This window comes from Grammomys surdaster, unplaced genomic scaffold (genome assembly GCF_004785775.1).
Source record: "Grammomys surdaster isolate TR1022 unplaced genomic scaffold, NIH_TR_1.0 126185, whole genome shotgun sequence".
Classification (NCBI taxonomy): Eukaryota; Metazoa; Chordata; class Mammalia; order Rodentia; family Muridae; genus Grammomys; species Grammomys surdaster.
Window position 1 is genome coordinate 76,877 of NW_021620991.1, and position 24,506 is coordinate 101,382.

At 40.6% G+C, this 24,506-nt stretch overlaps 1 protein-coding gene across 5 annotated transcripts in view; it reads right to left on the minus strand.

The window, feature by feature from the left end:
- Window positions 1–24,506, minus strand: part of Gnb1 (G protein subunit beta 1) — a 61,060-nt gene that overhangs the window by 18,441 nt on the left and 18,113 nt on the right. For 4 of the 5 annotated variants that reach the window (XM_028757814.1, XM_028757813.1, XM_028757812.1 and 1 more), the window contains exons 2-5: window positions 21,551–21,599; window positions 10,538–10,634; window positions 3,803–3,841; window positions 2,026–2,132 (exon numbers count right to left, since the gene is read on the minus strand). In XM_028757814.1, the coding sequence (XP_028613647.1) occupies window positions 2,026–2,132; window positions 3,803–3,841; window positions 10,538–10,594 (203 nt within the window). In that variant the 5' untranslated portion in view covers window positions 10,595–10,634; window positions 21,551–21,599. The remainder of the gene's footprint in view (window positions 1–2,025; window positions 2,133–3,802; window positions 3,842–10,537; window positions 10,635–21,550; window positions 21,600–24,506) is intronic. The other variant, XM_028757811.1, reaches the window with a different exon arrangement.

A 24,506-nucleotide genomic window follows, 5' to 3' on the forward strand; every position in this document is an offset into this window, starting at 1 on the left:
CTTTACCCTAGTCCCCCAACCCCCAAACACACAAAAATCAAAAGTTGAATTTTAGTATAAATGAACATTCTGATAATCATAATACAAACATATACATATGGATGTGTGTCCCTATTTAGACGTTGAAGGAGGCAGACTGGTTGCACTGTTCTAGCACTCTCAGCCTTATTCCTTTGAAGCAGTCTCACACTGAACCTGGAACTCATCATTTTTCGGCTAGGGCCAGTGATCTCAATAATTCTTCTATCTCTACCCTACTGAAGCCCTGGAGTTACAAGTATCTGGCCATGATCAGTTTTTACTTGTGTCCTAGAGATCTAAACTTAGGTCTTCAAGCTTGTGCTACACAGTTGGTCTAAAACTCACTATGTAGACCAGGTTGCCCTTGACCTTGACAATTGTGACCACACCAAGCTCAGTAACAACCCTTTACTATTAGTGCAAAAAAATATGAAAATGATGTAAGGGAGTGGGGAGGGGGTAGATTTACATACCCAGAACAACTCCATAAATAGCTATTTTGGATTTTAAGATGAAACCACTGACTAACCAAAAAGATATTCATCTAAAACAATCCCTAAATATTGCGTTGGAAGGTTTTATTTGCTTTTTAAGACAGGTTTTCATGCAGTCCAAGCTGTCCCAGAACTTGCTATATTGCTTTAATTCCAAGTGCTGTGGTTAAAGAAATGTACCACCACTGATTGTCCATTTTCTAAATTTACTTAGTTTTTTGGATGATCATTATTTTTAATTGACAGTAACTATGGACTATAAGTTGCTTAATGTTTACATTACAGAAAGATTAAACTAAGTGAATTAACATAGTCATTACCTCACATTTTTAGCATCTTTTTGTGGTGGCAACATATAGGATCTATTCTTGGACTAGAGGTGTACCTTATTAGTACACCAATTGCTTGCAGTCATGAGACCCTAGGTTCAATTCTCGGCACTGAAAAAACAATCATAAATCTACAAACCTACCCTTAATAATTCTGACAGCAACAACAGTATACTTTCACGATCTATCTAGCTGAATCTGCAGCAAGAACACAATGCCCCACCCCCTTTTTCTTTTTTGATGGGACTGTTTCCATTATTAAACAGCCTCAGAAAGTGCTCATTTTGCACTAGCAATTGTATGGGATCCTGCAGAGAACTAAAGATAGGATCTTTTGTTCTCTAGCTATTTACACCCTGCAGCAGATAATTTTACAAAGAGAAAGCCAAGCAGAAATTCCAATCTGAAAACAGAAAATGAAAAAAATTAACTCAAAAGAAAAGAATGCTGAGACTCCATTGGGCTGGAAGGTAACACAAACCATGTTGCATTTTGTTTCACTATGAGTGGAAAAGTCAGAGAGACTTTGAAGTCCAATAAAGGATAGTCATCAAAGTATAAAAGAAAGGAACCCCAATGATATACAAGTAGATGGCAGGGCCATGTGGAAGGATGATAAGGATAGCCATTTGTTTATTTTCCATAAGGCTTCCCATTGAAGAGACCATTGAAGCCCACATTTAGCTTTGGGGACCACAGTCTGCTGTTGTAAACTTAGCACCTTTTATCCTCCATTTGGTCAACTCTTACATTACAACACAGCCAACAGAATAGCCAAGACAACAGAGACATAACAGCTAAAAGGTAAAGGGTGAGAAAAACAGATGCTGCTATGAAAGGGACAGTAATCCAGTCAGCTAGTTAAATGGAAATCTGAATAAGATCTGTGAACACTAGACCTGGATACGAGGCAACTGGTACCACAAACTTTCTACCCCACTCCATCCTACCTGGTTCTGAGACAGGTCTCACTGTATAGCCTTGGCTAGCCTGAAACTCACTATGTAAATCAAGCTGGCCTTTTAAACTCACAAAAATTTGTCTGCTTCTGTCTCCTGAGTGCAGAGATTAAAAGTACGCTACCACACCCACACCAATTCAACTTTCTAACCATTACCTTTTAGAAACCCTACCAGCCAGCCAACATTTCAAGTACTGCTTTTGGAAGGCCCCATTTGTACCTTGAGTCTGTGCCCCAGTGCATGGCATAAATCTTTGCCAGATGCCCCCTCAGTGTTCTCCTGGTTCGCATTTGGATTCTTCCCACTGGATCAATGTTGTTTGTGATCTTAAAAAATAAAATTAGTACAAATTAATTTCAGTAAATACACTCTTGATTGGCATTCTGTAGGTTGTGTAATGTCAATTAAGAATAAAAATATATTAAATGAAAAATCCTGTATTTATGTGAGAGAATATTTTTAGCATTTAGAAGGCCTAGGAGGTCAGAAGACTTATAGACAGTTGTGAGTCACTACAGAATGCTGGAAACAGAATCCACCAGGTCCTCTAGAAGAACAGCAAGTTCTCTACACTGCTGAGCCATCTCTGTAGCAGCCAATTCATAAGCTTTAAACTGCACATTGCTCTCTTAAGTAGCACAATTAAACTATCCATTTTCCGTAGTGCCTGGGGCCTGACCCCCTTGTCCAGTGAGTATACAGCATGTTCATCATCAATACACCACAGCCACCACGCTTTTTGCATGCCTCAGACCTCACCTCTTCTTATCAAGAATACAGGCTCTGTCATCCCCTGTCACACCAGTACATGCAGTAAGACATATTAAGATCATCTGATATCACATGTAACTACCATTTTACTAAGTGCTTTATTAAATTATTAGTTATCTCCACCTTTACCTACCATGCACACTGTAACGCCGCCATGGATACCCAGGGAAAATAAATCTACAAGGTCTGAGGATCAGGCCACTGATTAACCAAGAAGGTAGGTAGATAGGAGTGTGTGTGTGTTGCTAGTTTTTATTGTCAACTTGACAGACACACAGTTACCCCAGAAGAGGGAACTTCAATTAAAGAACTGCCTAGACCAGATTCCTTTGTGGGAATCCGTATGGAGCACTGTCTGGAATGCTAACAGATGTAGGAGGGTCCAGCCCATTGTGAACAAGACAACTTCTAAGCAGATTTGATTATCTTTGGCAGTTTGAAAAAGCACGCCAGTGAGCAATTTTCCTCTGTGGTTCCTGCCCTGACCTCCCTCAATGATATATTATTACCTAGAAGTGTAAACCAAAATAAATGCTTTCTTCTCCAAAGCGTTTAAAATGTTTTATTGTAGCAATAGACTACACAATGATAGGAGCTGGATCTCCACACAGTCTTAACTGCACTTTGTTTACTTGAGTAGGAGAGTGGCACATGTGCAGAGATCAGAGAACAACCTGTGACTCTCCTTCTACCATGTGAGCTCTGGGGATTGAACCGAGGTTGTCCAGCTTGGTAGCAGGCATCTTTGCCTGTTCAGTCACCTCGTCAACCCTGTACATGTTAAAATCAGTTTGATTAAACTGTTGGGTTGGGCTGGAGAGATGGCTCAGCGGTTAAGAGCGCTGTCTGCTCTTCTAGAGGTCCTGAGTTCAATTCCCAGCAACCACATGGTGGCTCACAACCATCTGTAATGGAATCTAATGCCCTCTTCTGGTGTGTCTGAAAACAGCTACAGTGTACTCATATATACAATAAATAAATCTTTAAAAAAAAAAAAAAGATATGTTAAACTGTTGGGTCAAACGGTAGAGATCTCAGTTCCATTTTAAGAACCAATGGGGCCTGTCCTCTCTACCTATCATGAGAACAACAAACATCCAAATAAAAAGGCCATAACAGTGGTTTTACAACCTCACCCCACAGGACAAAAGTGCTCCTTCCACATGTTAAAAGCCCACACCAGACTGTGCATGATGGACAAGTGACAGGTGGAATTGTTTCTTACCTGAGAAAGAGTCGCATCTGCACATGCTTTACGAGCATCCTATGAAATAACAAATGGGAATTAGTTGTATTCCATACTTTCAACTTTAGGACCTTCCCTACCAAAGTTTCAGGACACCTCAACAAACTGCCTCCTTCCTTACCTCTTCTCTAATACTCCCAAGTCCACTGCCACTTTTGAGTTGTTTGGGCTAAAACAAACACAACTCACAATCCCTAAACCTAACTGAGACATGCAGATACCACAGAACTCTGGGCAGACCCAGGAGAAATCATACTGGAAACTGGTCCAGCAGTGAGCAGCCTGGGAGGGAGCCAAGGCTAACTTCCCACATCCAACACACACCTGCTCTGCCTTTCCCACAGCAGTTTACATCAGAGCACAAGGGGCTGCAAGAAAGAAACAGGCTGAAAACCAACTAGCTATTCAGGCCAAAAGCTTCTCTTTGAGAATGTATTATGCAAGGACTTTATTTTTAAGTCAAACAATGATTAAATCTAAGTTCTATGAATAGAACAAGGGATCTAAAATTGTTAATAAAATTTCAATGAGACTGATAACAAACAGCAATCTTTTCTATTTATAAAACATACCAATGTAGCTAAGACCCACAAAAGGATATATCATGGCAATTTTTCTTTAATTTTTACCATATTAAAGTTTTCACGCTGGGTGGTGGTGGCGCACGCCTTTAATCCCAGCACTTGGGAGGCAGAGGCAGGTGGATTTCTGAGTTTGAGAACTCCAGGCTAGCCTGGTCTACAGAGTGAGTTCCAGGACAGCCAGGGCTACACAGAGAAACCCTGTCTCAAAAAAAAAAAAAAAAAAAAAAAAAAAAAAAAGTTTTCACTTACACGTTAAAATAAATATTGACATCTCAAAATTGAACATATTGTTAAATACAAAGACATCCATTAGGAAGGAAAATGAGACAACTCCACTTTTAGAAGTTCAATTTTATTTTTTTTTTTCTTTTGGATTTTCAAGACATGGTTTCTCTGTGTAGTCCTGGCTGTCCTGGAACTCACTCTGTAGACCAGGCTGCCTCCAACTCAGAAATCTGCCTCCCTCTGCCTCCCAAGCGCTGGGATTAAAGGTGTGCACCACCGGGGCTGGAGAGATGGCTCAGTGGTTAAGAGCATTGACTGCACTTCCAGGGGTCCTGAGTTCAAATCCCAGCAACCACATGGTGGCTCACAACCATCTGTAATGAGATCTGATGCCCTCTTCTGGTGTGTCTGAAGACAGCTACAATGTATTCATATATAATAAATAAATAAATATTTAAAAAAAAAAAAAAGGTGTGCACCACCACTGCCCAGCTTCTTCTTCTTCTTTTTTTTTTTTCCCGGTCAAATTTTCAATACCTGCAGAATTCAAAGAACTCCTGACAATCTTGACTAAGAAACTGATCAACTGCTTCCAAAGCAGCAGATGGCAATAGACCAGACTCTTCAAATGAGGTAGAACATTCCCAGATCTATGCTCCATGACAAACTGCCTCACAGAGCAGGATTTTTACTTTAAGTTTGTGTGGATATCACAAGCTGATGGCAGTGGAAAATACACTGAGATGACCACTACTATAGGAACAGAACAAACTTCTAGGTTCCACATTTATCATTAATGAATCTGCTTGTAATCAAAACATAAGAAATCGTGTAACTAACAATTTCTACATAAAATTTTTAAGTAAAGTGTACAGCAAGGATTTAGAATAGGAAACCATTGTCAAGGCCCTTGTTCATGGCAGTAAGTCTAATATTTTCAAACAATATGCTTGTTAATATAATGTATATTTTGGTTTGAAAGAACAAAGCTTTTAATAATAAAAAATAGTACTTAAGCAGCTTCATCTTGGTTGGTACCCAAAGACCAAAATGGTTGAATGTTTCTGACACTGCAACTACTTCTAACAGAAAAAAACTAAACAGTCATATTCCAGCCATCTTTGTTTTTTGGTCACCAAGTAGTTGAAAAGACCCATGCAGCTCTGAAATTGCTTAAGTGAACACAGATTACATGTGTAATTTACAGAGGACAACTTGTGGGAGTCAATTCTCTCCTTCTACCATTTGGATCTTATGACTGAAACTCAAGCCACTGGGATTGGTAGCAAGTACTTTTTAGTTGATGACCCACCTTGCTGGCCTGAGAATGACTGATTTATGATTGAGAGGGTCCCTTATCCCTGGCTGGCCTAGAACTTACTATGTTGACTAGGCTGACCTCAAACTTATACATATTCACCTGCCTCTGGCTCCCCAGTAACAGGATTAAAGAAGTATCCCACCATGCCTAGCCACAATAATTTTTCTTTCTTTCTTTCTTTTTTTCTTTTTTTGTTTTTTCAAGACAGGGTTTCTCCATGTAGCCCAGGCTGGCCCCAAACTCAAGAGAGATCTGTTTGCCTCTACCTCCAGAGTGCTGGGATTAAAAGCCCCCACCTGGCTTTACAGTGATTTCTTAATGGATTCATGTAGATTCATCCACTCAATCAGTCACTTGTCTTCCCTGTTTGGGCTTGAGTACAAAAGTATCACCACAGAAGAGGCTGACCCATCTTATGTAAGCACTGTCATCTCACACTGAAATTGTAAAGTCTAGGCCCAGCTCAGCTCTGGGTCACTACATTTTGGACCATGTGTACAATGTAACTGGTCTATCAAAGCAAGTTAAGTTCCTCTGTATTTAAGGTATATGTTTGAAAGTCTGTTTTCTTAGGATCAACAAAAGAATGACACCTTTTTTTTTGGGGGTGGGGGGGTGGGGGGTGGGGGTTTCGAGACAGGGTTTCTCTGTTCAGCCCTGGCTGTCCTGGAACTCACTCTGTAGACCATGCTGGCCTCCAACTCAGAAATCCGCCTGCCTCTGCCTCCCAAGTGCTGGAATTAAAGGCGTGCGCCACCACGGCCCGGCAAGAATGACAGCTTTTTTTGTTTTCCTTTTTTTTTTTCCTTGAGGGGCAGCTCATATTTAAAAAAAAAAAAAAAAAAAAAAAATCAAAGACCAGACAACACTTCTTACAGTTAACTGCCATTTCTTGTGTAATTCACTATGTAGACAAACTGGTCTTAAATTTACTATGTAGCTAAAGATGATCTTGAACCCCTGATCCTCCTGCTTCCCCTCCCAAGTTTGAAAACCTATATGTGTATAAACACACCTAGCTAGAAGCCTTTTGATTTTTAATAATCAAAAATATTAAGAGTGTATACGTGGTGGTGGCAGCACTTTTTATTCCAGTACTAAAGAGGTAGAGGCAGGTGGATCTCTGAGTTTGAAGTCAGTCTGGTCTATAGAGCAAGTTCCAAGACAGCCAGGGATACACAGAGAAACCCTGTGTTAGTGGTAGTAGGAGGACAGGGGAACACCACGCACGCACGCACAGGCGCACAAACGCTTTGTTGTTAAAATCCAAACAAACTAACAAACAAACAAACAAACAAACAAACAAAAAAAGCCCAAGAGTGTGACTGATGTTTATTAGTATAGATGCTACAGAGTATGGAGGTCATGGGACAACTTTGTAGAGACAGTACTCTCCTTCCACTTTAACATGGACTCCAGGGATGGAACTCAGGTTTTCAGGCTTACACATGTTGGATGGCAAGAACCTTTACTTGATAAATTACTTTATCTGCTCTGTTTTTGATTCCTCGGTTTGTTTTGAGATCAGGTCTCTATCTAATCCTGGCTGTCTTGGAACTTGTTATGTAGACCAGGCTAGCCTAGAACTCAGAGATCCACTTAACTCAACCTCCTGACTGCTAAGATTCAAAGTATGTGCTACCACACCCAACCTCCTGCTTTTGATTTTAAGATAAGTTCATGTTTTGTAGTCCAGGCTAGCCTTCAAACTGAAGAGACAATCCTCCTACTTTCCCAGTACCTTCATAAGATGCCAAGCTCTAAGACACTAGCATGCTGGGGACCACATTGCTAGGAAAGCACTAGACACTAGATATGCTGTACTTCCAGCTCTTATATTAAATTCTTTAGCAAATATATGTTCAATATACAAATGGTAAAGAACATTTTACTTTTTTCCTTCCTTATATCATACCCTTAAAAAAAAGTTTTTTGTTTTTGTTTTTGTTTTGTTAAATTTATGTGTATGCAGGTACCGATGGAAACCAAAAGACAGTACTGGATTCTCTGGAGCTAGAGTTATAGGCAGTGCTGGGATTAAACTTAACCACTTATATATCTCTCTAACTCCAGAATTTTATTTTAAAGAGTATTCCTTGCCAGATAAGGAAGCACACAGCTTTACTCTTCAAAGTAAACATGGGAGGCAGAGGTAGGAAGTTTGAGGCCAGCAGTCTACATACCAAGTTGCAGGGCAGCCAAGGCCTCATAGTGAGACCATGTCTTAAAAACAAACAAAAGGCTCCCTTCCCATTTAGAGACTCAATGGTCTTCACGTCTCCTCACCAACCCACTCTAAAATGAGTGCAGTGCTGAGAGGCAAGGCCCAAATCCAATGCAGCCATCTGTGAAGATGATGCTCATCATGAGGGCTGAAACAGAGCAGCTCTACAAGGAATGGTCAGAATGGTGCTGTCCACAGTGGAGGTCTTGGGCCATGAACTACTCTGTGCAACCAAAACAAAACTGAAATTTAAGTACTGCAAACTATCTCAGTAAGAATCTATTGACTAAAATATTTTAGCTGTGACTAGACGAAACTTCGTAAGATTTCATATTACCAACATATATTAACATAACCTCATGTTGCCCACTTGGCCTCAAACTTGATATGTCACTGAGGCTGGCCTTGAACTCTGATCCTCCTGTTTCTACCTCTTGAATGCTATAATTACAGGGGCACTATGTGGATGCTGAGGATGACTATGAACTCTTATCACTCTGCTCCTTCCTCCCAAGTGCTGGGATTAAAAGGGTTTGCCATCATGCTCAGCTCCTGTCTTTAAATTTTTAAATCACGCAAACATTTAGGGAAAGCCAGGCATGCTATGCAATCCCAGCTATAAGGGAGACTGACACAGAGGGATCGCTTGAACCCACAATTTTGACAACAGCCTCCTAAGAACCATAGTAAAAGCCTAACCCTATGCCATACTCCCACAAACCTAAAGATTTTAGGCAAGGGCTAGGTATAGTTAAGTGCTACTACGTACTTGCCTGCCACATGAAATAAATAAATTTAGGAAAGTATCTTGTGATATTACTTAAATGTGTTTTCCAAGAAATAACTTTTATACCACATCAAGTATTTTAGAAGGTGTTTTATTAACTCTATGGAAGCAGACAATCTGAAGAACAGTGTAGACCCCTGATGTCGTGACGTGTTACAGCAGAGGACATTTTCTGTTTTATCTCTGTTCTAAATCTTTCGAAATCTTAGGCAATTCTGGTCTGTCTTTCTTTCTTTCTTTCTTTCTTTCTTTCTTTCTTTCTTTCTTTCTTTCTTTCTTTCTTTCGTTTTTTTCGAGACAGGGTTTCTCTGTGTATCCCTGGCTGTCCTGGAAATCACTCTGTAGACCAGGCTAGCCTCGAACTCAGAAATCCGCCTGTCTCTGCCTCCCAAGTGCTGGGATTAAAGGCGTGCGCCACCAACACCCGGCTGGTATATTTTCTTAAATTCAAGTAAAAGTTGGCTAAGACGATGCTGGCAATTCTCTACCTAGTCTTACTGGCAGCCTGAACACAGCTGACATGTGAGACTTACATGTCACAGCTTAGTGAGACTCTGAAGGACGGGCAGCTATATCCTTACAGACAAGAAGATGAAAATCATAGGAAGCTATTTCAAGTATACAAAGCCTTAAACAAACTGATAACTGGAATTTTCTTGGTAAATCTTAAGTCTTTTTTCCATGCTCTTAGATCAAATCTAAGAAAAAACAAAAAACAAAACCCTTGAATTAATTGTCTCTGTATAATGTTGCATTCAAGGTCAGCCTGGTCTATACTGTGAATTCCAGGACAAAGTTACATAGTGAGACCCTATCTCAAATAACAAAAATAAAATACAAACCCCAAACCAAAAATCCCATATTTGCCTGGGATGTGTGAGGGCTCTCCGCTCCATTTCTAGCACAAAAGGAAAGAATCAGGACACAGTGGAATGTATCTTCCATTTAGTTTTGTATTCAGATAGAATACAAAACTCTCTCTGGTGGCCCAAGAGCTGTTATGTGCATTCCAATGGTCATCCTGGAGCACAAACAATTGCAAAATTAACCTAACCCTGAGAAACATCTAAAATGCCACTTTACTGATCCTTTCATTTAAAATATCTTTTTCTGTTCTCAACTTAATAGCCTTGATAGTGCCAGGCAGTGGTGGCACAGGCCTTTAATCAATCCCAGCACTCAGGAGGCAGAGGCAGGCTGATTTCTGAGTTTGAGGCCAACCTGGTCTACAGAGTGAGTTCCAGGATAGCCATGGCTACACAGAGAAACCCTGTCTCGGAAAAAAAAAAAAAAAAAGCCTTGATAGTGACCTACAGTAGCCACAAAGAGGGTCCAAAACCTTGTTCCCTAGGGGAAGAAGTTTAAAAGTTTTCATAAATTTTACAGAAACATGCCATATGCATTCAAGCAACAAATTATAGTTAGTAAGAAAACAAAATTTCTGAAACAACATAAAAGACCAGTTATCTCGACATATAACTAGCACATACTAGACCAATTTCATCTCACTCTGTTACCCATACAACAGGTATGTTTCTAATGCGAAACATATCAAACACACATAGCTACGTACTCTAATTTGGTTCTTCAGTTGCTCGGCCTCCTGCCGCAGCTGGTCAAGTTCACTCATCTTCTCGTTTCAGTGCTTTCCACACTTCAGAATCCAAGCTCTGCAACAGAAACATGGGATGAAATGCATAAGCTATGGTATGACTGGTTAACTGAAAACTTCACAGCTATAGTCTCATAAAGCAGAGAACTTTCCTGCAGCATTCATCAGAACTTTTGAAACCCTATCTAGAACTGGATTAAAAACACAATCTTCATTTTTATTGACTATACTAACATACTGCTGAAAATATTGTGGTGGTGCATTCCACTACTTAGGTGCCCGAAGAAGGAAAATTTTAATTTCAATGCCAATCTGTACCACAGAGACCCAATCTCAGACAAACAAACATCACAGATCTTTCTCATGAAAAGATTCTGAGTCTCTCAGAAATCAAGAACAATAATAACAACAATAACAACAACAACAAATGTAGATATCAGAACAGCTACCACACAGAGAAACCAGGAGTGATTTCTTTAGGAAACAGGACTGAGGCCAGGCGGTGGTGGCGCATGCCTTTAATCCCAGCACTTGGGAGGCAGAGGCAGGTGGATTTCTGAGTTCGAGGCCAACCTGGTCTACACAGTGAGTTCCAGGACAGCCAGGGCTACACAGAGAAACCCTGTCTCAAAAAAACAAAACAAAAAAAAAGGAAACAGGACTGAGGCAATCTGGAAAACTAGTACTTTGAAGCTATGGCAGTTATGAGCTGTAAAGGACAAAGGGATATCTAAAAGTCTATTTCCCCCCCAAACCTTAGGCTGAGGAGTCCCAGGAAGCTCAGAAATACCTTCTATATATGGGCTGAATAAGGCTGGTCAAAGTGCTGCATACCCATACCCAGTCATATAAAACAACATCCCCAATAGTCAGACATAACTGATATCACCCTGTTATAAAGATGACTTTTCAATGGTGTATGCGTAAGTTCAGTTGGTAGAGTGCTTGCCTTACATCACAAAGCTCTGGATTTGAGTCCAGCCCTAAGACAAATGGGGTGTGATGGTGTGTATATCTACAATCCCAGCACTTGGGAAACAACTAAAAGGATCAGAGTCATCTTTTAAGGTCATCCTTGGCTACATAACTTGAGGCCAGCCTGGGATATGACTGTCTCAAAACTAGATAGTCAAAACAAACAAACTCGACTTCCTGGGTTGGACATAATAGTTCAGTTAGTAGACTGCTTACCTACAATGTATGAATTACCTCATGTGGTGATGCTAACCTATAATTCCACTCAGGAGGTGGAAGCAAGAAGTTCAATGTCATCTTCATCTGCATAGTAGTTTGAGGCTAGTCTATGCTCCGTGTGACACTGCCTCAAAAAATAAAATACCTCAGAATATGGAGCATGCCTTTAATCTGACCCAGCAGTTGGGAGGCAGAAAAGGGAGGATCTGAATTCAAGGCCAGTCTGATCTATATACCCAGTTCCAGTACAGCCAAGACTATATAGAGACCCTGTCTCAAAAATCTAATCCAAAATAAAACAACAACAGAAAAAAAGACTTCATTCCCCAGAGGAAGTTATACATAGAGACGCCTGTGTGCCTATCTGGAACTTACTTCTGTAACTTATGCTGGCCTTGAACTAATAAGCAAATCTCCTGCCTCAGACTCTCATGTGGTAACAGCAGGCCTCATCTACCACAGTACCTGGGGCATAAGGCTACACTTCTGACAAAGATGCTGCTTATTAAATCAATCATAAATGGGATTAAAACATCATAAAACTGAAGATGAAATTACTTACTACCAATGTAATTTATGCAAGAATCTTAATTTCTCATGCAAATTACACAGAATATGAGTGTTCTGGCTACATGGTATATATGTATACACTGTGAATCCTAGTGCCCTAGGGTCAGAAGAATGTATTGGATTCCCTGGAACCTGAGTCATATGGTTTGTTAGCTGCCACGTAGGCACTGGGAATGAAACTAGGGTCCTCTGGAAGAGCACCAAGCCCATTTAACTACTGAATTATCTCTCCAGCACCCCCCATCAATAAAATTTTTGTGTAATAATTAAAGAGGTGCAAAATGGTGGGGAATGGGGCAGATAACGTGGATTCTTGGGTTTAATGGTCAGTTGATTTAGTTGAAATGAAAACCTTTAGGTAAGTGGCTCTTAACCTTCCTAATGCTGCTACCCTTTAATAGTTCCTCACATTGTAGTGACTCCAAACTATAAAATTATTTGTGTTGCTAGTTCATGACTATAAGTTTGCCTCTGTATGAACCATAATAAAAATATCTGTTTTCCAATGGTCTTAAGCCACCCCCATGAGTCATTTGACTCTCCAAAAGGGTCATGACCCACAGGTTGAGAACCACTTCTCTAGGTTGAGTATGACTCTGAGTTGATAACTGAGGTCAACTAATAAAATAACATGATCAGCCTTCATACATACATAGATGAATATACCTGCATAACATGTACATACATACACACACATATACATATAACATACAAACATACATGAGTATACCTCCATAAACACACAAACACACACACACACTCACTTTATAATAAAAAAGAAATGACTTAGGTATGATAGCATCAGAATTTGGGAGATGCAGAGGCAGAAAGACTCCTTTTGAGTCTAAGACCTCTCTGGCAATATAGTGGGCTCCAGGCCTCCTAGAATTGGGTACCAAGATCCTGTCTCAACTCTTTGTCAAAAGTCAAAGTTAAAAATATCAAATGCTTAACTAACCAATATTATTTTCTTTTCTTTGTTTTTCTTCCCAAGAGAGGCTTATTCTGTGTAGCCCTAGCTGTTCTGGAACTCACTTTGTAGACTAGGCTGGCTTCAAACTGCGATCTGCTTTCCTCTGCCTCCTGAGTCCTGAGATCACTGTTATTTTCATTAAGAGTAAAACACATCTATAGTAAATCATGTAAATGACCCCCGCCCAACTGTTAAAGTTCCTTATACTTTTCTATTCAGCAGTTCCACACTATAGGCTCCTGTTAACAAAATCCCTTCCAACTAAGTGCCTTTGTTGCTGGCAGGACAGAAAGAAGTGTGAATTCACTAAGTACTTAACATGAAAAGAAAAAAGAACATGGGCAATCAAGAAAGGCCTACAAGGTAAAGCTGTGCACTGAAGGAAAGGCTACCACGTTCCTAGACCAGGACCTGCTGTTGATGCTTGCTTGAAAAGCAGGGTATGCAGCAACATGGCTTCTAAAAGATTGCTGATCACAATGGTATTTTCATTTTCTGTTGGTGCTCCTTCCTTACCCTGCTTGTCTTTTTTTTTTTTAAATAAAGATTTATTTATGTTATGTATGTTGAGTGTCCATATGTATGTAGAGCTGCATGCCAGAAGAGGGCATCAGATCCTACCCAGTATAGAAGGCTGTGAGCCACTATGTGGTTGCTGGGAACTGAACTCAGGGCCTCTAGAAGAGTGCTGAGCCATCTCTCCAGTCCTGTTGCTACCTTTCTTAAGACAGTATCTTCTTCCTAAGCAGTTGAGTATGTACTAAAACTTCCCCTGGCACTCACTCTGACCTTACTCCATTTCCCCAGTGCTAGTACTACAGGTATGTCCCACAATATCTGGTTTCTTGAGTAGATGCTTGATTCATTAGGCAAGCTTCACCAAGAGAGATACCTTGGGCCTCCCAACATCTCTGGCACTAAAGAACATAATTTACTTTTTCAGGAGAAGACTGAATCATTCTGTCTTTAGTATATAAAACCTAAGGACTAAAGTTTAGGAATATTCATTCCTATATGGCAGAATAAAAACCCAAATGAATAAAAACACAGATGGAAAGATGTGCTGCCATTTTTGTCTTACATGGGCTTGGCTTGCTTTATCTTACAAAGAGTCCAAGTAGAAATCCTCTTACTAGTTTTACAGAGTCAGGGTCACCACCCTTCAGCACTCCTTATCTTACTGAAAGTAACTCTGGCTATAGAGATCTTCCACCCAAATCAGCATTAATGTAAGAAAAAGTAGCCACCAAAGTCATGAGGTGCCCTGAATTAGTCTAGTCAACAAGTAGCAGTTGACCAGGATATAAATACTTAAGCTTTTACATCATGAGACTGAAAACAACACAGTGTTGAACCAGTGTTTATAAACAGGGGGTCTTTCTGAGCTCCTTCAAAAATTCCTCAGGAATGCATGGCAGCCACCAACCTTACCCAAAGTCATCTAGATAACCCATCAGCTCTATTCCTCACTAGGTTTCTGGTAAATTCATTTCTCTACTTTAAGCAATATAGCTAGATAACTGTCACATATTTTTCTGGTAGTATATGAAGAAAACATCCAACCAAAAGAAAGACTTGGGCTCAGTGGGTTAACTCCCTTGCTGTTGCAAGCCTGAAGACCTTAGTTCAAACCCTAGAAACCTAACCAAGTAAAGGTGGGAGGAGAAAACTGATCCTAAGTCATCTTCAGCCTCCCACACAGCATGATTTTTTTAAACAATATTTTGTTTGTTTTTGTTTTTTCCAGACAGGATTTCTCTGTGTAGCCCTGGTTATCCTGAAACTTGCTCTACAGACTAGGCTGGCCTCATGTGCTACCATTGCCCAGCAGAAAACGATCTTTATAGTCATTTTTTTCTAACATTTTATCTATTTAATTGTGTATGGGTATGTACCACAACACATATACCAAGGTCAGGATAACCTGAAATATTACCTTCTCACAGTCTGAGTGAAGTGCAGCACACAACTGAAAAAGAGTCTACCGTAATGCTGTTAACACAGCTTTAGTAATTAAAAACAAATGTATGTTTAACAAGTCTTACTTACGTTTAGTCAACTTTGCCTTTCTCTTTAGTGTCGTTAGTTCTTTGGCCCTTCTGGAAACCCCACCATCAGGTCTGCCTGCCCGGGCAGCTCTTCTCCTCCAGAGCATGTCCCAGGTAAGCTCTGGCTGTGCTGAAGCAGCACTTTCCAGCCTAATCCACTAAGACAGTACCTGCTGAGGCCTCATGTCTGCCCGTGACCCACATATGCCTTCAGCTTTAAATTAGAACTGCTATTTAGTAAATTTAAATAATTTAAGAGCATAGGGCTAAAGATGTGACAAATAAGTTGATGTGATCTCCTGTAAGTAATATGCTGTATCTTTTAATAAAATGTCAGCATGATTGGAACAGTTCACATGAATGGTATGAGGTATAAAGCCCCCAACTTTGTGACAAAAGAAAGCAGCAGCAGAGAGGCAGGTGGATTTCTGAGTTGGAGGCCAGCCTGGTCTAGAGTGAGTTCCAGGACAGCCAGGGCTACACAGAGAAATCCTGTCTGGAAAAAACAAAAACAAAAAAAAAGAAGAAAGAAAGAAAGCAGCAGCAGAGTGCTCCTCTGATCAAGACCCTGTAAAGGAGTCATGACAGGGCACAACAGTGACCTCAGGACCCCATTATTACACAGTTACTAACAATGATACTTGGGCTGAAAGCCTGCCATTGATGGAAAGGAGAAATATGAGCCATCAAGATGGCTTGGCCAGAAAAGATATCTGCTGTCAAACCTGAGCCTGATTTTTGATTGCCCAGGAGAATCAACTCCTTCAAGTTGTCCTCTGACTTCTATGTGCGCATGCACGCACACAAAAAAACTCTATAATTTAAAATTTAATGATGCATATTTTGATAAATAATTTCAATTTCTCCAACATACAAATAGGCCCTCACTAAATCATTTTTCACTCTGGTCTGAGAAAAACATCATCTATGAAGCTGGGCAGTGATGATACATGCCTTTAACCTGAAACCCTGTCTTGAAAAACAAAGAAACAAACAAACATCATCTATGTCACAAAGCTAAAACAAAAATTAAATGAGATAATCAGTCTGATATGCCCCCATCCGATAAGCCTCTCAGTGATTATACTACTGAAGTGTCCCCTTCAACAGAACAACTCCAAGGTTAATGCCTGACATTTGAGAAGTCACATTGACAAAGAACACTACGTCTTTGTTTGAGATGCTATTTTCTTTTCTTTCTTTTTCTTTTGGTTTTCTGAGACATGGTCTCACTGTGTAGCTCTAGATATCCTGAACTCTCCTTTTGTAGACCATGAGAATTCAGTATCTGCTTGTCTCTGCTTCCCAAGTTCTAAGACTAAAGGTGACGCCAGCCACTACCACCCAGGTTTTAGATGCTTTTTTTTTTTTTCTCTTTCTCTCGAGACAGGGTTTCTCTGTATAGCCCTGGCTGTCCTGGAACTCACTCTGTAGACCAGGCTGGCCTCAAACTCAGAAATCCGCCTGCCTCTGCCTCCCAAGTGCTGGGATTAAAGGTGTGCGCCACCACCTCTCGGCTCAGATGCTATTTCTTTTTTTTTTTTTGGTTTGGTTTTTCGAGACAGGTCTCTCTGTGTAGCCATGGCTGTCCTGGAACTCACTCTGTAGACCAGGCTAGCCTTGAACTCTCGAACTCAGAGATCCGCCTGCCTCTGCCTCCCAAGTGCTAGGATTAAAGGCGTGCGCCACCAACGCCCGGCATCAGATGCTATTTCTAATGACAAGAATTTCTAAAAAATTTAAGGTTATGACCATGGCTGAGAACAGTAGGTCAATGCTTTTGATTCCAGCACTCGGAAGGCAAAAATAGGTAGATCTCTGTGAGTCTAAGGTCAGCCTGGTCTATATACTGAGTCTCAGGCTAACCAGGACTGCACAATGAGAAACTGTCTCAATGTGAAGGAAGAGAGGGAAGGAGAAGGAAGGTGGGAGATTAGATATAAAGCCAAACCCAAGCAAACAGCATAGCTGAAGGGCTATTTAAGAAGCAATTCCCAAGCCGGGCGGTGGTGGCCCACGCCTTTAATCCCAGCACTTGGGAGGCAGAGGCAGGCGGATTTCTGAGTTCGAGAGTTCGAGGCTAGCCTGGTCTACAAAGTGAGTTCCAGGACAGCCAGGGCTACACAGAGAAATTCTGTCTCAAAAAACCAAGAAAAAAAAAAAAAAAAAGAAGCAATTGCCAACACTGTGTAATCCTGATTAATAGCATCGTTTATGATTTTATGTTAAAAGGAACAAAGGATTTAAGAAAGAGTCTCATCAAAACAAGCAAAAGGTAGAGAAATGGACAGGGACATGTATAAGAAGATTGGCTATGAGCTAGTAGTGATTTTATCTGCCGAAAGTTTTCCAAATAATTTTTTAAAAATCTGGTGAGGTGGGCACACTTCTAATCTCAGCACTCAGAAAGCTAAAGGAGGACTCTGAGAACTGGGTCAGCCTGGGCTACATATTATCAATGTCCTGTCTCAAATTTGTCTCCTGCCTCCCCATGCCCAAATTATTTGTAGACTTTGAATCTTCATTCTTGACTGAAAATACAAATGTAAGAAAGAAAAAAAATCAGCTATATATTCTTTTTTAGAAGAGAAAATCAGACAAAAGAAGACAGAAGAAAACTATTGTTTTCCCACTAGATATCCTAACAGATTTGAACTCCTAACTTGTTACTTATTGGGGGGGGGGAGCAAGCAGGATTTGGGGGATTTGCTTTAAAACCACTTCAAGAGAGTAAAGGATTAGAAAATAGAAGAAAGGAGATTAGATCTAACTCGGAATTCTGTAAATGTAAACTGGGAGATCATGTAACATACTCTGTATGTTTAAATCTTCTATTTTAATTATTATTTTTGATATTTTAAAGACAAGGTCTTATGTAGCCCAATTGGTTTCAAACTCACTAGGCAGCTAAGGATTACCTCAAACTACCCCACCAGTATTCCTAACTTAGTAAGTTTTTTTTTTTTTTAAAAAAGTCAGTATTTTAGCGTTGTTTGACATTACATACATGCATTAAATCTATAATGCAAACAGACCAATGTATCTTTAAAAAAAAATCTCCAACTTTGTAATAAAATTCTAAAGGACATGAAGCTTCCTGTGCCAGCACCTTTTTGTTCCAATGGAACTAGAGCACACAGCCACTTGTTGTTTAGTTTTAGTATGATGCAATCTCAGTACTTACCCAAATTTGTTTAAACATCTAAATGGCAGATCTTGGGGCTGATATATCCATGTTTCAAAAGTGACAAAAAACTAATATTCAGGAATCTTCTTTTAATTCTCTTGCCAAACTTCTCTTTCTTTTACTACATCCCACAAAACACAGTTGTCTAACATCTTAGCTTGCTGCCCACTCTTACTCTCCAATTTCTCACACTCCATGAAGGCCATGGCCAGGTATCAGCATGACTTGAAAAGTGGGTGAAAGAAAGTTGCATGTACAAAGCACAATGACTTGACGGAAACAATGAAAGTTGGTCTAACCTCTCAGCAACAACTCTGTCTGAGATATGATCCTCTGGAAACTCACCTGAGATCAAATGAAGTGGCAGAATTCCCCCATCAAAGGGAAGGAATGATAAGTGCAACCTGTGCTTAGCAACAAAGATATCTTTTCTGGACACAACTAGCTTTTCACCAAACATCATTAGAAGTTTTTAAATTCTACTCTTTTGCAGTGGAATCAGGTACAGTTGGTTTTCTATGTATTTGTGTGTTAATGGTGCTGTCAGGGCTGAGTCCTGAGAAAGGTAATGTTACTTTTTAAAAATTCAGCAATGCCATGTTTTCTACTCTAAAAACAACTTCCTTCACTCATCTACACTGACTTAAGCACCTGCTATGGGCCAGAGTGCACTATAGTGAAAAGACAAGTTTCCTGTTCACCAGCCATAGAAGACTGGAGGATTCAAAGCTAAATATCATGTCCATTTAAGGAACTGAATCTATGAAATCACACAAAAACCTGTGATTTCAATGCTCAGATCCCAAGCATTAGAAATAAAGTGGCTCAGTTTGCCTCCTGTGGCTCTATTGCCTCAGAAACACTTACTCTCAGTACTTCAGTACTTTATAGGCCTCATCCTCAGCAAGTCCTACCTAAGTGAGCAGTCCAAGTGGTTAAAAAAAAATTTTTTTTTTCAAGTCTAGAAGCTATTTGGGACCTAAATGAAGCCTTGCTAAACAAGAATTGAAGGGCTTTGATACAAAAACAAACAACCCCAAAACAAACAAACAAACACCACACCAAAAAGAACCCTCAGGTCTCATGTCCTTCTTGCTAGTCTCATCTCCCATCTTCAGGCAATTCTGCCTCAGCCTTATAAACAACCAGTACCTGCTGGAAAGTTTTAAGAACATATCCTAGCTGGGCACTGGTGGCAAACGACACACGCTCCCCCTCACCTACCCCCCCCCACCGTGTGTGTGTGTGTGTGTGTGTGTGTGTGTGTGTGTGTGTGAAGATCTCTGTTAAGTTCCAGGCCAGCATGGTCTACAGAGACCAGAGACCTGATCTACAGAGAGAAACCCTGACTCAAAACCCTGACTCAAACACAAACAAACAAAAACAAACCAAAAAACCAAGCTTTGTTACCCAGACATGAAGACCAGAGTTCAGATCTTAGCACACACAATACATAGTAACAAGTTAGGCATTATTACAAATGTCTAACTCAATTTCTGAAGGTTAAGATGTGGTGAGTTTTTTTTTCACCCACCCCAAGTTCCTCGAAATTACTGAGACTTCTTACATATGAATAAATGCTTACACTATAAGCTTTGGTTTGTTCCCCAACTAGCTCATAACTTAATTACCCATTTATTCTATGTCTCCTCAGAATTCCTGAGCAAATCTCCTGCACCTGACTCTTGTCCAGAATTCTTCTTTCCCTCTCTCTCCATCTCCTTCTCATCTCTGCCAGAACTCCCACCTCCTAGCTCCTGCCTCAGCTCATTGGCCATGGGCTTTTTTATTGATAGGTAAATGCTTCCACAAGATATATAAAGATTCTCTCTACATAAGACACACTCTTCTCAAAAAAAAAAAAAAAAAAAAAAAAAAAAAAAAAAAAAAGCAAACAAAAAAAAGACACACTCTTTTAGCTGGGCAATGGTGGTGGCACACGCCTTTAATCCCAGCACTTGGGAGGCAGAAGCAGGTGGATTTCTGAGTTTGAGGCCAGTCTACAGAGTGAGTTCCAGGACAGCCATGGCTACACAGAGAAACCCTGTCTCGAAAAACCAAAAAAAAAAAAAAAAAAAGAAAAGAAAAGAAGACACTCTTTTGGCACTTGCCAGTCAGCCAGCCTAACTGAATTAGTGAGCCCCAGAATTAGTGAAAGACTCTGTTTCAAAAACCTAAGGTGGAGTGTCTGAGAGGTTTGCCAGACATTAAGACTACATACCACTCTTGTAGAAGACTTGAGTTTAATTCAGATTCAAGGCTATCTGAACCCTCTGGCCTCTCAGTGCACCTGTACTCAAATGCAAATACCCACACAGAAATATGCATACATACAATTAAAAATAAAACTTTAAAAAAAAAGCTGTATGGTTATATAGAAAAGGACCTGATATCAATCTCTGCACTTTACACACGTGCATAAACACAAACACACAAATACAATTTTAAAATAGAGAAGTGGCAGATGTTGGTGGTTTACACCTGTAATCTCAGTATTCTAAGAGACTGAGGCAGGAAGATTGTTTTGACTGCAAGGTGGAGGTGAAACACCAAGGAGGAGTTGGGGCAACAAGCTGAAGAGATGGTTCAATAGTTGCCACATGGGGCTAACCACTGCCAGTTAACTTCAGTTTCACAGGATCCAACGCCCTCTCTGGCCTCCAAAGGCACTATATGCATACAGTATACAGATACACTTATGTAGGTGAAACATCCATATGCATAAAATAAAAATAAATAAATCTTTTTGTAGGGCTGGAGAGATGACTCCATGGTTAAAAGCACTAACTGCCCTCCCAAAGGACAGAGACATAGAGCACATCTTTAATCTCAGCACTCAGGAGGCTGAGGCAAGCCAAATCTCTGTAAGTTCAAGGCCAGCCTGGTCTACACAGTGAGTTTCAGGACATTGAGCTACATAGTGAGGCCCTCTAACAGCTGCCCACAAAACCCACAAAACAAACAAACAAACTGATGAGTATCAATTATATATGTGAAGTTACCTCGACTCAGAAGTGTTTCTGGTCTGGTTTTCCACACATGTAAGTCTATCTGTAACAACAAGAAAAGGCTGTTTTATCATACTGGGGCTGTGCTAACAGCTATATTAACCACATTTTAGGAAAGACCACACAAATCATCCTCTTTACTACTTTCTCCCCCAACAAACTGCTTTATTCATTATAGCACTGAATTTTTAACATTGAAAAATAAACAGCTAGGCAGTGTTGCATGCTTTTTTTTTTTTTTGGGGGGGGGTTCGAGACAGGGTTTCTCTTATAGACCAGGCTGTCCTAGAACTCACTCTGTAGACCAGACTGGCCTCCAACTCAGAAATCCGCCTGCCTCTGCCTCCCAAGTGCTGGGATTAAAGGCATGCGCCACCACTGCCCGGCTGTGTTACATGCTTTTAATCCCAACACTTGAGAAGCAGAGATGGGCAGATCTCTGTGAGTTTCATGCCAGAGTACACAGAGAAACCCTGTCTCAAAAAACCAAAACCAGCCGGGCAGTGGTGGCACATGCCTTTAATCTCAGCACTTGGGAGGCAGAGATAGGTGGATTTCTGAGTTCGAGGCCAGCCTGGTCTACAGAATGAGTTCCAGAACAGCCAGGGCTATACAGAGAAACCCTGTCTCAACACCCCCCCACACAAAAAAAAAAAACAACCAAAGAACCAAAGAAACCGTAAAGCCATGAATGATAAAAAAATGGAGAATAGACATGATGGTACATGCCTTTAAAAACATTGTGCTCAGATTTGAGTTCAAGGTCGGCCTATTCTACATAGTGCTGTCTCTGAATGGAGGGAAGGAGGAAGAGAGGGGAAAAAAGCAAAGGAAAGGGAAAAGAAGGGAAAAGAAAGGAAATCAAATAACAAAAGCACTAACAATTAAACAGAGAGACAGGCACTGGCTAGATGGCTCAGTGGGTAAAGAAACTTGCTACCAAGTCTAATGAGTTCAATTCCCAGAAGCCATATCAGGTGGGAGAGAGAACCAATTCCCAAAAGTTGTCCTGACCTACCTACCTACCTACCTACACACACATGCACACAGTAGGTAATTCCATTCATGAGGCATCCACACTAGGCAATTCCATAGAGACAAAAGCTCAGGAGTTGCCAAGAGCCATGTATGGAAAGTGAAATTTTACTGTGTACTCCTAGGGCTTCCTTTTGGGGTGACAAAAATATAAACTTAGGTAGGGAGGTAGTTGTGCAATATTGTGGATATACTAAGTGCTACCAAATCATTCTCTTTAAAATCCTTTAATTTTCTATTATGTGAATTCTACCCCAAAAAAGAAAAGGTGGGAGTTGAAGTGGAAGTGAGAGAACACAAGTTAATCAGTAAAAGCAAGCTACATCCACCTCCACAAATCTTCTCTGAAAAGGTCCCATAAGTACATGCCTGAAGAATCATCAAATCCTTAGTCTGAAAAAAGGTCTTAACTTGCAATGGTACCCTGATGCTTATTTTTTATTCTTTTGAGACAGGGTTTCTCTGTGTAGCCCTGGCTGTCCTGGAACTCTTATAGACCAGGCTGGCCTCAAGAAATTCAAGAAATTCACCTGCCTCTGCCTCCCAAGCACTTTTTTTTAATCATTTTGTTTTTGAGGGTTTTGTTTTTGAAACAGGGTTTCACTATGTAGTTCAGTCTAGCCTGTGAACTTGCTATAGATCAGACTGCCTTTGCCTCCTAAATACAGGGATTAAAGGTGTGTGTCACCATATCCACCTTACCCTGGTTTATTTAAGGTGAAGTTATTCTTGGGGGAGGGCGAGTTGTTCAGCAGCTGCCAGGTGTACAGCAGATCCCAACTTCTAATGTCTGTTACAGCAGCACTACTAGCCTAGCTGCAGCCGAAGGTAAGAATTCCTCTATAGCCAGGTGGTGGTGTCACACATCTTTGATTGGCAAAGGCAAATGGATCTCTGGGTTCAAAGCCAGCCTGATCTACAGAGTCAGTTCCAGAACAGCCAGGGAAACCCTGTCTCTAATCTTCCCCCAAAAAGAATCCCTCTATAAAGTAAGGGCCATAATTATTCCAATCTCTACAGAAAGATCTTCCTAGGCATTTTATAAAAGGACAAATCACAATTTGTTCTCTCTGAAACACAAGAATCGGGGTGGGGGGTGGGGGGGGGTGTCAAGCACTCCAGTCTTTCAGAAGACACTAACCACCATCACACAAGGTGACTGTGTACATTTGCCAATCTTGTGGCCATGCTACTCCTCACTGGACAAAGACACTGCTTAACTATCCCAATAGTTCTCTGCCTCAAGCCATCACAGTTGACTTGTGGTTAAAATAAGATCCAATTGCAGTTTCTTCCATTGATTAACCAGCCTGTAGGAATCAGAACTTAGGGTAAGACCCCTAGTCTCACAGAAAGGTAAGGGCAAACTAGAAATACCACCCACAAAGAAAACTGAGAAAACCCAAATTTAATAAAATCAAAGCCAATACCCAATATGCTCCTACACTATCTAGTCTGTAGTACAGGGGGAAAGTGGGGTACATTATAGACACCTATGTGTTGACAATACTGAGAGCTTCAATCTGCTGCCTAGTCCATAGGAACCTCCATAGAACCAGGATCCACAAAGCCAGGCAGACAGGCAAAAACACCACTCTGAGCAAGGGAAGACTGAGCCAATTGGGGGACACTGTTGCGGAGATACAGATATTTGAGGCAAAGACAGGTGGCAGACACACAAGATAAAATACTAGTTTTCTTTTTTAGAAAGAAAGTAGCCCACTATGAAAACTACAAGTAAATGGTATAAATTTCAAAGGTTAAAATGGCTGAGTTGTGACTCAGGGTTAGCATACATAAGGCCCTGGGCTCCACCTCTAATACCAAAAAAGAAAATTATAAAACCATTTTTAAGCTGGGCAGTGGTGGTACACGCCTTTAATCCCAGCACTTGGGAGGCAGAGGCAGGAGGATT